This window comes from Cervus canadensis, chromosome 8 (assembly GCF_019320065.1).
Source record: "Cervus canadensis isolate Bull #8, Minnesota chromosome 8, ASM1932006v1, whole genome shotgun sequence".
Lineage (NCBI taxonomy): Eukaryota > Metazoa > Chordata > Mammalia > Artiodactyla > Cervidae > Cervus > Cervus canadensis.
In genome coordinates, this window is record NC_057393.1 from 63,968,379 (window position 1) to 63,983,681 (window position 15,303).

General features: G+C 46.7%; 1 protein-coding gene across 8 annotated transcripts in view; it reads right to left on the bottom strand.

Annotated features, from left to right (window-relative positions):
• SEC24C (SEC24 homolog C, COPII coat complex component) overlaps positions 1–15,303 on the bottom strand; it is a 21,476-nt gene continuing 6,173 nt past the window's right edge. For 3 of the 8 annotated variants that reach the window (XM_043476545.1, XM_043476546.1, XM_043476544.1), the window contains exons 4-24: positions 11,357–11,532; positions 10,780–11,145; positions 10,327–10,463; positions 9,017–9,085; positions 7,625–7,736; positions 7,267–7,394; positions 5,985–6,123; positions 5,667–5,782; positions 5,369–5,493; positions 5,019–5,210; positions 4,720–4,813; positions 4,389–4,505; positions 3,887–4,057; positions 3,296–3,392; positions 3,057–3,202; positions 2,693–2,831; positions 2,438–2,556; positions 2,137–2,334; positions 1,703–1,894; positions 1,380–1,469; positions 1–1,232 (exon numbers count right to left, since the gene is read on the bottom strand). In XM_043476545.1, coding sequence (XP_043332480.1) covers positions 1,092–1,232; positions 1,380–1,469; positions 1,703–1,894; positions 2,137–2,334; positions 2,438–2,556; positions 2,693–2,831; positions 3,057–3,202; positions 3,296–3,392; positions 3,887–4,057; positions 4,389–4,505; positions 4,720–4,813; positions 5,019–5,210; positions 5,369–5,493; positions 5,667–5,782; positions 5,985–6,123; positions 7,267–7,394; positions 7,625–7,736; positions 9,017–9,085; positions 10,327–10,463; positions 10,780–11,145; positions 11,357–11,532 — 3,064 coding nt within the window. In that variant the 3' untranslated portion in view covers positions 1–1,091. The remainder of the gene's footprint in view (positions 1,233–1,379; positions 1,470–1,702; positions 1,895–2,136; positions 2,335–2,437; positions 2,557–2,692; positions 2,832–3,056; positions 3,203–3,295; positions 3,393–3,886; positions 4,058–4,388; positions 4,506–4,719; positions 4,814–5,018; positions 5,211–5,368; positions 5,494–5,666; positions 5,783–5,984; positions 6,124–7,266; positions 7,395–7,624; positions 7,737–9,016; positions 9,086–10,326; positions 10,464–10,779; positions 11,146–11,356; positions 11,533–15,303) is intronic. The other 5 variants (XM_043476551.1, XM_043476550.1, XM_043476552.1 and 2 more) reach the window with 4 other exon arrangements.

A 15,303-nucleotide genomic window follows, 5' to 3' on the forward strand; every position in this document is an offset into this window, starting at 1 on the left:
TACATCTTAATTTATTTTTATTTTATTTCTTTACAAATTAAAGATGCATTGAAAAATAAACCAATGAAGAGAAATGAGAGGTCCAGAGCAGGGGCACCCCAGGCTGGGAGCAGGCAAGCCTGGCCACCATCAAGCCTAGCCCTTGTCCTGCCTCAGCCAGGTCGGGTTGGAAGATAACTGTCAGCCACTCTGTCAATATCAAAGCCTGAGTGGTGTCCTAGCAGGAGAGACTTGCCACTTCTGCCTCTCTCGCCAACAGCTTGGAGAGCAGTGTTTCCAGCGGAAGCTCAGAGTGGTATGTAGGCTGGCTCTGTGAGGTATTGCAAGTTGATGACCAGGCTCCCTACAGAACCATCCAGTGTTGGGGCCGCTCTGGCTGGAAAGGAGGCTGATACCTCTCCTAGGTCTCAATATACTTTGCAACTGTTCCCAGGCTCATTCATTTCTGATAATGTGTCTCTGTCCACCAAGGGATCATCAGTCATTGCAGGAGAAGCATCAGTGGAAGCCGGGCAAGAGAGCTAATCAACCACCCTCAGTCACTGTGAGTTGGCTGCTGACTTCCAGCCCAAGAAGACTGACCACTTCTCTACCATCTACGGCCTACAGCCCAGCTCTTGTGCACCTGTATGTATGTTTTCCCTAATATAGGAAGCTGTTGATGACAATGAGCTGAATCAGCGGCCCCTCCCCCCTGTAGTAACCCACTGGGATCTCCATGCCTTCCCACCTGCCCTTCTCTTCTTGGAGGCTGGTCCAAAGGGACACATAATATTGCCAGGGTCTGGGTGGCTTCAGATCCCCCAACACCAAATCATATACAGTGAACTGAGAAACTACATTCATTACGACAGGATTAGCAGGAAAAGGAGGATAAAGTGAGGGGATAGGGGCACCTTCCAACAGCAGGACATGACAGAGTGGTAGGATACTTGAGCCCAGAAAGAAGGTGTCTCCTTATACCTCCCCCTCCCCCTGAAGAGACTGAGGTCAGCTTACATGACTTATAAGATATGGAACTGTCCCAGTTTCTCGGCTCCTGGGTACTTTCTGGAAGCTGGCCTGGACCCTGTGCTGTCTACCCCTGTGCTCTAGCTCAGTAGCTGTCGAATCTCCTTGTGCATGTGACAGAGAAAGTCCACATAGGATGCTCCCCCGCTCAGGCTCTTGTCTTCCACCAGGAAGTGTTTGAACAGCATCTCCAGCTTGTCCTCTTGTTTCACCACAATAAGCTACAGTCAGAATACAGGGTCATGAGGCAGGGCTGAAGAGAATTAACCACATGCCCCGAAATCCCATCATCTAGCGCTCACTCTCCCACCCCGCCTTCAGAGTGAGGACTTGACAAGGTAAGAAATCCAGGTTCAGATCACTGTTACCTTCATGTACCGCGATCTCTGTGCCCTCAAACTATCAATGAGGCCTCGAACCTTCTTAGACAGCAGATTATCCAGAACTGGCAGAACACTCTGAAACACAAAATTCATTTACCCTTATGGTAAGGTATGCTGAATCCAGCAGACAAGATGAGGCAGCAGATTTATGCATTATCTGAAATATGGAAGCCTGTGAAGAATGACAGCACCCTCCCTCTCAGCGTCCCCTGCTATTTAAGAGAATGAGCACACTAACTTTACTGGCTTCTACTCTTATCATGAAGCCTACTTTCACACCCACATTCTCCTTGATGCCCTGCCCTCACCAGGCCACTGGTGATCTGACTGAAGGAGGAGACGCCGAAGAGGCTCTGGACAACACCCTGCTGGACACTCGCTCCCACCCAGAGGAAGAGGTTGAGCCCGTTCTCCAGCAAATATATATCCCCGTTGCTTAGACGCTCTTCAGATGCTCGAACTGCTGGTGGTTCAGTGGTATTCTCAATGGGAGACTTTGTCTGGACAAAAGGAAGAGGGCAAAAGGTTACCAATGACTGTAAGACTCGTTTGCCCACCTGCACCTTCCCATCCTGCACCCCCATACACACAAAATTAAAAACTAAGCCCCTGAGTAGCTCTCAGTATGAAAATATTACATCAGATAATATAGGTAAAAAATGTATTAGTGTCAGATACAGACAATATTAATCCTTCCCTTCCTCCTCCTATGACGCCCCTTTCTCAGTATAGTGTCTCATACTCCAGCATTCAGTCGCACCAATGGTAGGAGCCGAGGATAGAAGAAGACATTGGTCTCAGCCACGTCCATGGAGGTAACCAGCTGCCGGACATAGGCACGGTCATCAGTAGTGACTTCAGCTCCAGGCTGCAGGACCTCACTCTTCAATACACAGTTCAGATAAACTGGGAGGAGCTTCATGCACTCAGGAAGGATCAACTAAGGGAGTTACCAAAACAAAGTCAGTGATCATGATCATGAGAAATCCCTCCCAATGCAAAGGTGTATCCCAACACCTTCTCCACCAACAAGCTCGCCCCACCTGTCCCGCAGAGGAGGGGCTGGCACAGTTCTTTCTGTAACAGGCCAAGATCTGGGCACACTGTGTGATGAGAGTGTCACGAACAGTCTTCACAGGGCTGCTCAGGACCCCCCGGTATGCTGGACAGGACAGGAGACAGCGTGCTCACTGGTCAGCCACTCCATCACAGGTGCCTTCCCACCGTCACACCCACCCAGGAGTGCTCAACTGCTGTCATCCTCAGCCCCGAGCCCGCTGCCCGGCCTCTGCCCTCACCAAACTTGGCCATGTAGTTGATGAGCGTGTCAGTCTCACAGTTTCGGTACAGATCAGCCAGCTGAGTGCAGCAGTTGAGAGCCAGGTTGTGGATGCGGAGCCGTCGCTGCCCCGCACAGCTGGTGTAGAGCAGGGCACACTAGGGGGAGAGTGAGAGGGGTAATTCACACCCCTCCCTCACCAAGACCCTCCCGACACCTCCTCTTTGCTATATTATGAAGCTAGAAGAAAGATGGGAGCTATCCCTTCTCCAGCCTCTTCCAGTCCTCTCTGCGCACCCCTCACCCCCTTCCCTACAGCCTACTTAAATCCAGTGAAGTGACCGCTGACACTTCTTCCCCAGCCCCTGCCTCCTGTCCATCACCTGCAGGAGGGCTCCGTTCTCTTCGTTGAGCCGATCGTCATGCTTGAACTCCACAGTCACCGTCTTGTCCCCATCCAGCCCAGCCAGCTCCACATCCGTGGTGTTGCTCATGTAGAAAGCCCCAAAGAAATCTACAGCACGAATTCCTGAGGCCACATGGACAGGGACATGGTTAATGGTAGGACAGGTGCCCAGACTGAGGGCCCCCGCTCAGCTGTTCGACTCCAACCAGAACTGACCAGTGCTTGTCCGGACCCGCATCACAGCATCAAAGCCAACGACCTTCTGGACGTCCCGACGCAAGTCACTCAGGAACCGTTCCTGGTCGTTCTCCACCTGCATCCCCAGGCCCAGAGTCACATCACCTACTACATACAATCCACCAACAATCCCTGTACCCTCTCCACTCTACAAGCCTGCAGAATCACAATGACACTAAGGTAAAGGTGATAATAACGATGTTATTATTTAAGCTTTTAAGCACTTATTACATGCCCAGTACTACATTAAGTGCTTTACATGTGCTCACTTAATGCTAATGACAAACCCTACTTAAAAACTATTTAAAAATCCTATTTTATAGATGAAGAAACAAAGGAGAAAATAAGTAATTTATCCTAGGTCATATAGCGGGTTAAGTGGTAGAGCCATAATATCAACCCGGGGCTAATTTCAAGCCCCGTGTTCCTGTTCACTACACTCTTTTCTTTACATTGTGTGGTCTTCTCAATGATATTCCTATCAATGAGCCAGCAGCTAAGGAGCCACTCCACTTGTAGGCAGGCATTCCAGTCCTGCCTCCACCTGCCACCCAGAGTCCCATGCCGTACCTGAAAGCAAGCGTATTTATAGACAGAGCCACCAGTGAGCTGGGGTACAACAGAGAGGGTGGCCACATCCACATACTGGTTAGGGAAGAGGAAGAGGTCTACGCAGCAGCCTTGGGCCACACACTCTTTGGCCAGGGTCTGATAGGCACCTGACTGAGGCTGGAACAAAGTCTAGGGAGGAACAGAAAATGATGTTCAGAGACCTGAGTTCCACCCTGTTTGAGAACTATGTATGTAATGTGGGCTATTATTCAAGGACACCTGAGACTTCAGAGCTATCTTACAGTTTGCAATAGCAGTAGAACATTCTCTTTAAAAAGTCTACCAAGGGCTTTGGGATGAGATGGGGTAGAGAGGTGTGGGAGTGGTGGAGAAGGCTGACAGTCACAGATATGAAAGGGCAGAGGATCTAGTCCCAGTACCCCCTCAAGAAAGTTAAGAGTATTGCACTGTAAAGAGACTCTGTGATGGGAAGTCCTCCCCCCAGCTCCCAGTCCCACACCTTCTCCTTGTCTGTGTTGATCAACTTCCTGTCGTCTCTGTTCTTCAGTTTCCCTGGGGCCTCTGCAATGGGCAGGGAGGTGTGGAACAGAAAGAGCTTCCCTGCACACTCAGCAGCCTAGAAGAGGAGAGAGATCTACTGGTCCATTCTTTCCATTATTCATCCATTATTCATTCATCCCTTCCCTCGTCATATATTCAGTGCCAACTATGTCAGACACGCTGACTCACTGGACAGTCACCAGTCACTAAAGAAACAGGGATTGTATCCCAGAGGTAAGATGCTCAGAAGAAAGTGTCACAGAGTCGGCTGCCCAGGACTCTCGCCTTACCTTCAGAGCCTCCATCCCAGCCTGAATCACTGGGGCAAATACTGTCTCCGTCTCCCTTGTGTCTGCAAACATTTCTGGAATCTGATCCAATAAGCTGAAGAGATAGGTGATGGGAGGCAATCAAAACTGCTATCCGAATTTCAGATCCCTCAATTCCCCCAAAAAGTCATCTGGCCCCAGACTCTGAGAACTCCTGAGGCATAGCCTCTGTCCATCTGCTGAGCCCTCTACTCAACACTGGATTTCTGTGGTTGTACCCTGCCCTCCACCTCACTTTACCCCCACAATCTGACTCTTACCTGGTGATGACGGCCCGAGACTCATTAACATTGACCAGGAAGCCATCCAGCAGTGGTACAAACATGTCACCCACATCAGATACAACCATCATCTGTGGCTGGGCCAATGAGCTCTTCACATTGTAGAAGTGGAGCACTTTATTATAGGTGACAAAGCCAACTCGGATTGCTGACTCTTCTGCCCCGCCCTCCCTGCAGAAATGGACATTGTTACCCAGACTTGCCACCTTCTCCACCAGCCAACTTTATGACATCAGGATTCATGTGCTGAGTTATCCCAACCACCTACCCCTGCGCCCCCTCCCCAGCCATCATCATCCACAGGAAGTACCTTGGCCCCTAACTCTCACCTAGGCAAAAAGTCTAACAGTGACTTGAGCTCCTCACAGAGGAGCCTGACAAGACCACTCCTGATGGCATTGTAGGAGACATCAATCATAAAGATGAAGGCAGGAGGGACGGGGAACTTATTGTTCTGCAAAAGAAGGAAATGTTGGAGGGGAGAGGGGTATCGGTGAACAGGTCAGTTGACTAGAGATAAGTCAGCATCCAAGGGGACAATGACAGGGTGAGGGAAATGACCACAGCAAGTCTCAGCTGTCTCATTGTCCTTCACCCACTGCTCCTCCCCATGCTACCCTCCCTCACCTTGCAGTAATCTACAGTGGCCAAGAATTCATAAGAGCCCAGAGACAGCTCAGGACGGTCATAAGCATCCACACGCTTGCCGGTATGATCCAGGTGTTGAAAATACTGGGGAGGAACTGTGGGGAGTAGGGCAGAGTGTTACTCATGGGTCTGCTCTCAGTCCTAACCTGGTCCTGGCTGAGCTCACTCTAATGCCCCACAGCCCCAAGGCACCTTCACGTCCCCATCTCCTAAACAATGGAGCCTCATCTATCTAACTAGAAAGAGACTAATGAAGATGCAATCCATATCCCCCAGCCCCAGCCTCTGTGAACGTACCATCGTTGATACAGCTGCAGAAGCAGCACTGGAAGCGTCTCCCTCCCTCAACGAACTGCATAAAGGGGCACATGTATGCTTTGCAACGATTGCAGCGCAGAGGGCCAGATTCCCCATGATCGACAACATACGGTGAAGCCTAAGGAGCAAAGGAGAGGGGTTCAGACACAGAAGGAAGCTACAGTGATGTGTGGCAACAGATGAGGAGGAACAACCTGGAGGGAGGAGGACATGGCTCAGACAGTCTGCCTGAGGAGGGAGCAGAGAGAAGGGGAATGAGGACAAATGTCCCTAAGGGTCTAAATACTATAGTCTCTCTCCTTACTCCTTGTCTCTAGAATTTCACTTCTTGAAAGAGAAGAGCAACAGTGGAACTGGCCCAGACAAACCAGGGGCTGACATGGGCGCATGAGGAGAAAGTTGGAGATTACCCAGGATTCTCATTTCTGGCCCAATCTTCAATCCCCTTCCTTCCTGCCCTAGGATCTTGACTCCTGCTCCATTTCCCACCCAAGTATCTGTGACACTTGTCCTCCCCAATCCCTGGATTTCCGTGACACCTACTGACACCTCAGGCAGATGTTACCCTACAGATAAGAGACCAGCGGGCAAGTGTCCAGCCATCCTCACTGAGACCCAGGAAAAGAGAAAGAGAAAAAGACAGAACAAGACAAAGAAGCAGGATGTAAGGTGAGCCCTGAATGTCCAGTTATAGAGAAATCCCCCCCAAGTTCATTAAGGCATGAACACAAGGGCATCTACACCACGGCATGGCGCAGCAGATCCAAGCACTCTCTCTCTTCACCCTGATTCCAGGTATTGGGTGACAGATTATAGATTATAGCCCAAACCAGGTAAAAGAAGGACCCCTGGATTCTGTTTCTTAATATGCTGTCCTAATATTTCTAACCTACCTGGGATGACAGGACAGAGTACAAGAAAAACCAGAGCGATGTGCCTATCATCACCTGGTGATGACCATGCTACAGGAGGCTCCTGCCTTCAGCTGTCTTCTCCCCTACAAGTTGGCCTTGACTCTTCAAAATGTGTTTCACGTGTGAACTCTGCTCCCATCCAACAATTTCTTGGGCTTTTGTTTTCTTCCCTATCACCCTCTTCAGGCATGGGCCCTGGGATAGAAAGCTATTGACGATACGCTCCCCTCCTGACCAACCAAGCCTTTATCCACTGTGACTGGCAGAATCACATCTAGGAAGAAGTCTTATCCTCGCTCCCCCTCACTTCCTCCCTCTTATTATACTCTAGTCCGTCCCTGACTCACCTCCTCTGGGGGCAGCCTTGCCAGCGGCTTGATGACAGCTGCCAGGGGCACCTGAGCCTGCTTAGCCATGTCAGAGGTGCAAGGGATGTTATAGGATGTGCATCGAATGTACCGGGGACTTGCATTTCCTGAAGGAGGAGATGGAAAAGCTGAGTCAGATCACAGAATCACTCCAGACACCAGCTGGCCATTGTTTACCCACCCCATCACCCCAACAGATGCTAGAGGTGATGGTAGCTTCTCCCCCCTAGAGACCAATGAGGGACTGGTCTCTGACCAAAGACTGACAAAAGCCCCATCCAAAAGCTGATAATGCTGGAGAAAAAGTCCTGCAGGGAGAAGTTATTGCCCTTCTCACCTTGGTCTTTCACCAGGAAGTTGGTGGTGACTAAGGGTGGCACCTGGCCCCGTAATCCAGTAACAAATGGCTCTGAACCCCGGTTGTTCCTGTCATCTTCAATAACCTGAATCTGTAGGGAAGAAGTGAAATGAATGAAGTTGACAGATGAAAAGGGAGAAGGGAGTACCACGTCCCAGAGGCAGGAGAAAGAAAGGCTGGAGCTACAGCACAGAAACTAAGAATTTGCCAAGGAACACACCTCATGCACCAGGCCTGCTCTCCTTTTGGAGACCACATAAAATGCTGTAATGCCAATCTTCCACTCTATAGTCAGCAGCAACATGCTGCATGGGCAACACTGAGAAAGGGCTTCTGTATGAATCGCCCTGACCCCCAATAAATAGTGATCACCCTGTTACAATACCTACTCCAGGAAAGCTCCAGCTCTAATCACAAACCTTCAGACATGGTCAGATTCCACTTCCCTCCCCCATCAAGGCTTCCCCTCCCCTTCTCTCCCCAAGAGCAGGAAAACAGACAACAGTAACCATGTAAAAATGAAATCTACCTGGAATGACTCTATACTCAATGAGAGTAGAAGGGACAGGGTGAGGAGAGGATTACACAGCCAGAAATGATCAGGTAAGGTGAGGAAGCAGATGCTGCCTTATTTTCAGGTAAGCATCAGTGTGTAAATATGGGAGAAGAGGATCTTATAGCCCAATCCTCAGTCCCCCACATTTTGACAGACCCAGCAAAGGAAAAAAAAGAGATATTGCAAAGCTGGTGATAAGATCTTCGTGCAGACTGATAACCTTTGTCAGTTACTTCAAGATGGGTTTGGTAAAACCAGAAAAGTAAAGGGAGAATAAGATTCTGTGTCCCATAGAATAAAGAGCTGAAGCTTAGAAATATATCAAACAGACTCTCCAGATAAGAAAGTCACCCACACTTTCCCAAACCAGCAGTCCCTTTCCCTGTAAGAAATGCCAGTTTCCCAAACTTGTACATTAGTAGCTACCTACCCATGTTTCTCCGCAACAAGCTGTAGACAAATCAAACCCAAAAGGGAAGGATCTACTGTTCTGTTCTGTTCCATCATATGTCACAGGCAGGCTCCTGGAGGAGCCAGCAGGACTAAAACCAAAGCTTAACAAGCTACTTGATCCCACCCTTCGAGCCTGACCGTCTACCATCCCATACTTAAAGGCACTGCTAACAGCTTGCTAGTTCATTATATGGTGACTTGAGGCATGCATATCCTTCTAGCTTGTAAAAGCAAGGGTCTAGAAGGACTACGGGAAGAGGATGGAGAGGGATGGATATGGTGGATGAGGTGAAGACGAGGTCATAGGCATGCATGGGTGATTTAACACAGGGATGACACACACACCCACCCCCTGCACTTACTGGACTAGGAATGGCATCAGGGTCTATTCTGTGCCTGGTTTTCTGCTGAGGAGGCAGCTCATTGAGTTGCTTTTAGTGTTTTAATAATAAAGGCAGCAGGGAAATACAGGGAGGGAGACAAAAGAACAAGAAGCAGATGTTACTTCTCTCAGCCCTGATGAGTTAGACATGAACAGCTGGAACCCAGCTCCTACTGCTGAAATCAGGCCCCCTTCTCGATCAGAAATTCCAAATTTTTCTAGGCCAAAAAAGAGCCTTTAATGGCTTAGACTATGACGTAGAAAGATAAGGAAGGGGGCAAACAGGAGGCAAGAGGGGTTATATGGAGGGGCTGAATGGGAGAAATTTTAAGAAGGAAGAGAGGGATGTTCCCTCCAAAAGGCCAAGCCTCCCATGTAAGAACTACTCTTACACTGAAAGAAGCCTCACCTCACATCCAACCAAACTCTCCTTCTCACTAAAGAAGGAAAAAGGAAGGAGGCACTGCTCCATCCTCTAGGGTCCCCCTTAGCCAGCTGGGTCCCTCACCAGGATGGTTCCCCAAAGGAAGAGGGAAGAGAACAGGATGGATATGACAATGGCTAAGCATGGTGGGGCAGCTGACAGCAAACGGTGCAGACGAAACTGTAAAGTGGCCTCCGCTTGGGAGAACAGTACCAGCCTCTACTCGAGTATGACGAGGAAGGTCTGAGCACTCTGACGGCTCTAAGGGTGAGAGTCACCCTCTCACTGGGAGAAGGAACTTCCCCACATTGCCCTTGAAACTGTAGATCACTTTTCTCCATCCACACAGCAGAAGACTAGCAAACAAAAGTATTGAAGGCTTTCTCCTAAAACACTATCCAGGTAGAGGCAGAAAGAGTCCAGAGAGGCTTTCCTTTCCTCACCAATAACACCAGAGATTCCCCACCAGCTCTAACCATTAAGAAGACTGCTATCCTATCCTACTAGATCTAAGAGGACAAGACCTAGACACAGCCAGTACTCCAGAGAAGAGCAGAGGCTACCAGGCTCTGTCCAGTGGTGACAGAACACTGCACTCAACCCAGAGCTCTATGACACTGCTGATCACTCCTGGCTTCCCTTCCTTTCCTGTCCAGCTATGAGGTAAAAATACCCCTAAAATACTTCTGGGACGTCAAGTTCTGTTTAAAGAGTCAAAAATTACATGTAGGCTCTACACCTGCAAGATGACGAACAAAAGGGAAAAATAATCAGAAAAGGCTAGGCAGACATCTCATCTAGGTTGACTCACTTTATATCTGGTAGCCACAAGCTGCTTCCCCAGGACCACATAAGTATCTACTTACAGGGCTTGGGATGGCATCAGGGTCCAGGCGCTTAGGAGGCAATGGTTGAGGAGGCCCAGGCTGACTGCCAAAAGTGGCTGCTCCTGGGTAGGGACTTCCATAATTGGACTGAGGGCCCCGGGCTGGTCCAAAGGAACCTGAGAGACAAGGGCAAGGTTGATGAACAAAATATTCCTTCCCTATCTCTTCTTAAGGCCTCACGGAAATGACTAGACTCCTATTATAAACATAGAATTGAGAGGTACAGTAATAACCATTCAGAGAAAGCCTATGTTAACTGAACTATGAGAAAAAAACAAATCTTATAAATCCCACATCTTAGTAATAATACCCTGAAGCTGTCTATCTAGTTCACCACTTAGCAAGTAACACTAGAAGCAAATAACAACAACAACGAAAACACCTGAATAGCTGAAGCTTTTGGCTCCTAGGTAGTCCTTGGGAAAAACTCACCATTTTGCTGCAGCTGATAGCCCGGCTGCTGGGCGGAGTGCATAGGTGGTGGTGGTCCTGGGGGCCCAGTCATTTGGGTACCAGGGGGCAGAGCTTGAGGAGGAGGTGAGGACACATGGTTGGGCTGGCTCACTGGGGGCCCCCCAAAACTCTGTCCAGGCAAGAGTGGACCAGTCATCGAAGGCATCCGAGGACCCCCTGAGACAGAGGGTGTGAAGCTGGAGGCCTGTGGTGGGACAGATCGCGGGGGAGGCTGGGCCCCCGGATGACCCTGGCCAAGGGGAGGAGCTTGGCCCTGAGGATAGGAGCCATACAGACCAGAATTAGGGAAACTTCCTGAGGCTGAGGCCAGTGATGTTGGTGGGCCTGAGAAGTAGAAGAAGTAGAGTCAGAACCCCAGTCATTCTGCCTCCCTGTTCAGTAAACCACTTTCCTTTCCACCCGAGGGTCAGGAATGACTTGTCCCATCTGCTGGGGCTTGGAGGAATAAATAAAAGAAATAAAAGGGATCCAGGTATACCCCAGAGACAGATGCCTCTAAAAAGGAGACAGTCTTCCTGTGGTCATAGGTACTCACCATAGCCCAGCCCCGAAGGGGCAGGGGCCGGGGCCGCAGCACCACTGATCTGCATTCCGGCCAGCTGAGCAGTCACCTGAGCGCTTGTCGGGGGAGGCCCGTAGGGCTGAAGCACAGCTGGCTGACTGACCACAGGGGCCAACGGGGCAGACGCAAGTGGCTGAGACCCAGGAAGCCTGTGAAGAGACGGAAGGCAGGAGCTTCTAGTGGGCCAGGAAACCCTTCAGGGTTGACAGGAGCCCCACATTATATGGGAAACAATACTGTTTTACAGCATCTTACTCTCATCTGGGCTCTTATATGGCTTCATATTTTTCTATATTTGTGAATAAATCACATTCCTCATAATCTACACTGTGATTATTCAGGGCAAACCTTGTTTTCCATTAGGCTCACTCCAAAAACATGTGCCAAGCACCCTCAGATCAAACAGTATTTACTCTGGTAGTTAGATTATCACCTCCTCTGCCTTAATCCTTTGTTGACAAACCACTTGGGTTCTGTATTCAAAAGCACTGAAGAAGTAGAAATGAAAGGTGCACAGAAGCATTAACACAACAGAGGCTTAATAAATGTGGGCTTCAACAAATGCAGTTTGATTGTTTAACTTTTAAACCAAAGGATCACTCAATCCTGAGAAAGGTATTAGAAAACTCTTAAGATCAGAAGAGCTGGTGAGCTAAGTTTGGCATTCTGTACTAAGGAGAAAGATGATGCTAGCTCACCAGAGTTAAGGACCAGACAGGAGGATATAAGTCAGGCAGCCTGCTAGCTAAGTCTATCCAGCAGTCTCATTACTTGAATAGCTGCGCTGGACACTCCCATGGTACCAGCTGCCACATTAAAATACAGATACAGAATCAATGCAATATCACTGCATACCAACTAGCCATTGCACCAGTGGTTTACAGTAATATTACTGCAGAAATCTACAGCATAGATTATTGTACATTAACAAGCTCCTTCTGGGATTTCAAGAATGAATAAAATTCTTCACCACAGTAGCCTGTTACACTGAAATCCTGATTTATCCTTCCTGTTTATCTTGTCTCCACTAAATAACTGGAACTTCATTATGTTTGGTCAGCTTCTACTGGTCCTGCAGTTTCACACTTTTCATTTATTCATTTCAGGGCATTATGCTAGTGAAACTTACCTCCCTAAGCTCTTTGCCGGGTTTTGCAGTTTTTGTCTTCTATAGAAACAAACTACTGTTAGCCCATGGCAGATGCTTATAAATCCTTGTCAGATCAATTGTATTCCATGGTACTACTCTATTAACATGGATAATACTCTCAACTGCCTACTGGTATTCTATCATATAAACCAACACCTTATCTGCAAGTAGCTTTATAATTTACAAAGCATCTCTAAATGCTTTAATTCTCACACCAAATTAATGAAGGGAAGAGAGCAGATGGAAAAGTAAAACACTTAGGGTAAAAGTAGCAGGCTAAACTAGAACTAGAACCCAGGTCCATGCCCAATTCTTACTCCAATGTACTTTACTTTAAAATTGTGAGATGTAACAAATAGAAAAAAAATACTTAAAACATGTGTAGTGCTGAATAACACAAACACCCATGTAACCAAAAGGCAAGTCAAGAAATAGAATACACCAAAGGCCCTGTGTGCCTCTCCTCCATTACAACACTTTCCTTTCTCCCAAAAGTCAAAATGAAAGTCACGCAGTCATGTCCCTGACTCTTTGCGACCCCATGGGCTGTACAGTCCACAGAATTCTCCAGGCCAGAGTATTGGAGTGGGTAGCTGTTCCCTTCTCCAGGGGATGTTCCCAACCCAGGGATCAAACCCAGGTATCCCACATTGCAGGGGGATACTTTACCAGCTGAGCTACTGGGGAAGCCCCCTTTCTTCCAAAGATAACTACTTTCCCAACTTTCTAAAAATTGTTCCCTTGTCTTTAAAACAATTCAAAAAAAAAAAAAAAAACAACCACTATAATTCAGTTATGTCAGGTTTTCAAACTTTTGTAAACAGTATCACATCATACATTGAGTTTTGCTCATAATTAAGCTATGAGTTTAATTACTGGTTTATATGATACAATATCTTTAATTTTAACAGATAATTCCAAGTTATTTTCTCACGGTAGTTGTACTGATTTGCATCTGACCACCAGTGGATGAGAGTTCCTGATAATCCATATGGTCAGCAATATTCAGTGCTATTAGCTTTTTAATTTTGCCAAGCTGATCGATACATAGGAGAATTCTGTTGTGGTTTTTAACGTTTACTTTTTTCTTCATTTATGAGGTTGAACCGCTTTTTAATTTGTTCTTTGGCCATTAGTATCCCTTCTTTCATAAAATACTATTCCAGATTTTGTTTATTATTTTTTCAACTGAACTGACTTTTTCTTATTGACTAGTAGGAGTTCTTTACATATTCTGGACACTATTTTATGTTTTTATCTACTTAGTGTGTAAATATGTTTTTCCATTCTGGAACTTTTCTTTCCAAAGTACTTCCCATTCAATGTCTTTCTCCTTGATCATTCCCATCAGCACAAAAACATACAAATATCTCAAAAAATAACCAACTATCAGTGAAAACAACCCACATGTCCATCAACAGATAAATGGATAAAGAACATGTAGTAGCATAATCATACTGTGAAATACTGTTATAAAAAGAATGAAGTACTGATACATGCTACAACATAAATGAACACTGGAAATAGTATGCTAAGTGAAAGAAATCAGTTACAAATTATATATGATTCTATTAATATGAAATATCCGGGGGGAGCGGGGAAAAAAAAAAAAAAAGAAATATCCGGAATAGGGAAGTCTATAGGGACAGAAAGTAGATTAGTGGTTGTTTACAGTTGGGGGAGTGAGGGATTTAAGGACAAGCTGAATAGGGATAGCTCCTCAGATAAAGAATACTGTGTGTCTTCTTGACGTGATGAAAATGTACTAAAATGGACAATAGTGATGGTTGCACATATCTGTGAATATACTTAAAATCGTTAAATTTGTGCACTTTAAATGGGTAAACTGCATGGTATATGAATTACATCTCAATTCAATTGGATTGGATTTTAATCAAATAAAATTGCCCTAAAACCTCACATCCCCCTCAAGCTTTTATATTTTAGCCAAACATTAGGAAAAAATTGGTCTACACATTTTTTTTTACTTTGGCCACACCATGCAGCTTGTGGAATCTTAGTTCTCCCTTCAGGGATCAAACCTGAGTTCTCTGCAGTGGAAATGAGGAGTCCTAACCACTGGACCACTAGGGAAGTCTCTATCTCTACTTCTTTAATTACTATTCCTATCTCTTTTAAAAGATCTTTCTTTCTAGGTTCATCTTCCTTTTTTTCACCTAGTCTATTCTCTGGTACTTTTCTCAGCCAGGGCCCATACAGGGTAAACTCTGTCTCTGAAAACGTCTTTATTTGCCCTCTCTTAGGTAGTTACATAATCCTATGTTGACAGTTACAGTCCCTTAATCAATGTACTAGTCTAGTATCTGCTCTCCTTTCATAGTCCAATCTTTTTTTTCCTTTGAGAAATCCCTGAATTGAGGGAGAGTGGTTGTTTAGCATTTGATTTGCTTCTGGAGGGTACTCCAATGATACTGCTGTCCAGTAGCAAAGTTTTATTTAAAGTTTAAGTTATAATTTCCACATCATTAAATTCACTCCTTTTAAATGTACAATTCAATGATTTTTAGTAAATTTAGAGAGTTGTGCAACCATCACCAGAATCCAATTTTACAACATTTTCACCACCCCAAATGACCCCTGGTATTCACATGCAGTTCCAAGACACCCCACCCCCCCATCCCCTTACAACTTATCCTCAGCCAGCCTGGGAGAATCAGGACTCCTTATTATCTCCCTCTGCCAGTGTACAGGTTTTTTTTTTCTAGTTTACCTGTTTACTGAAGTGTAGCCTAAGTCCAGATTTCATAAA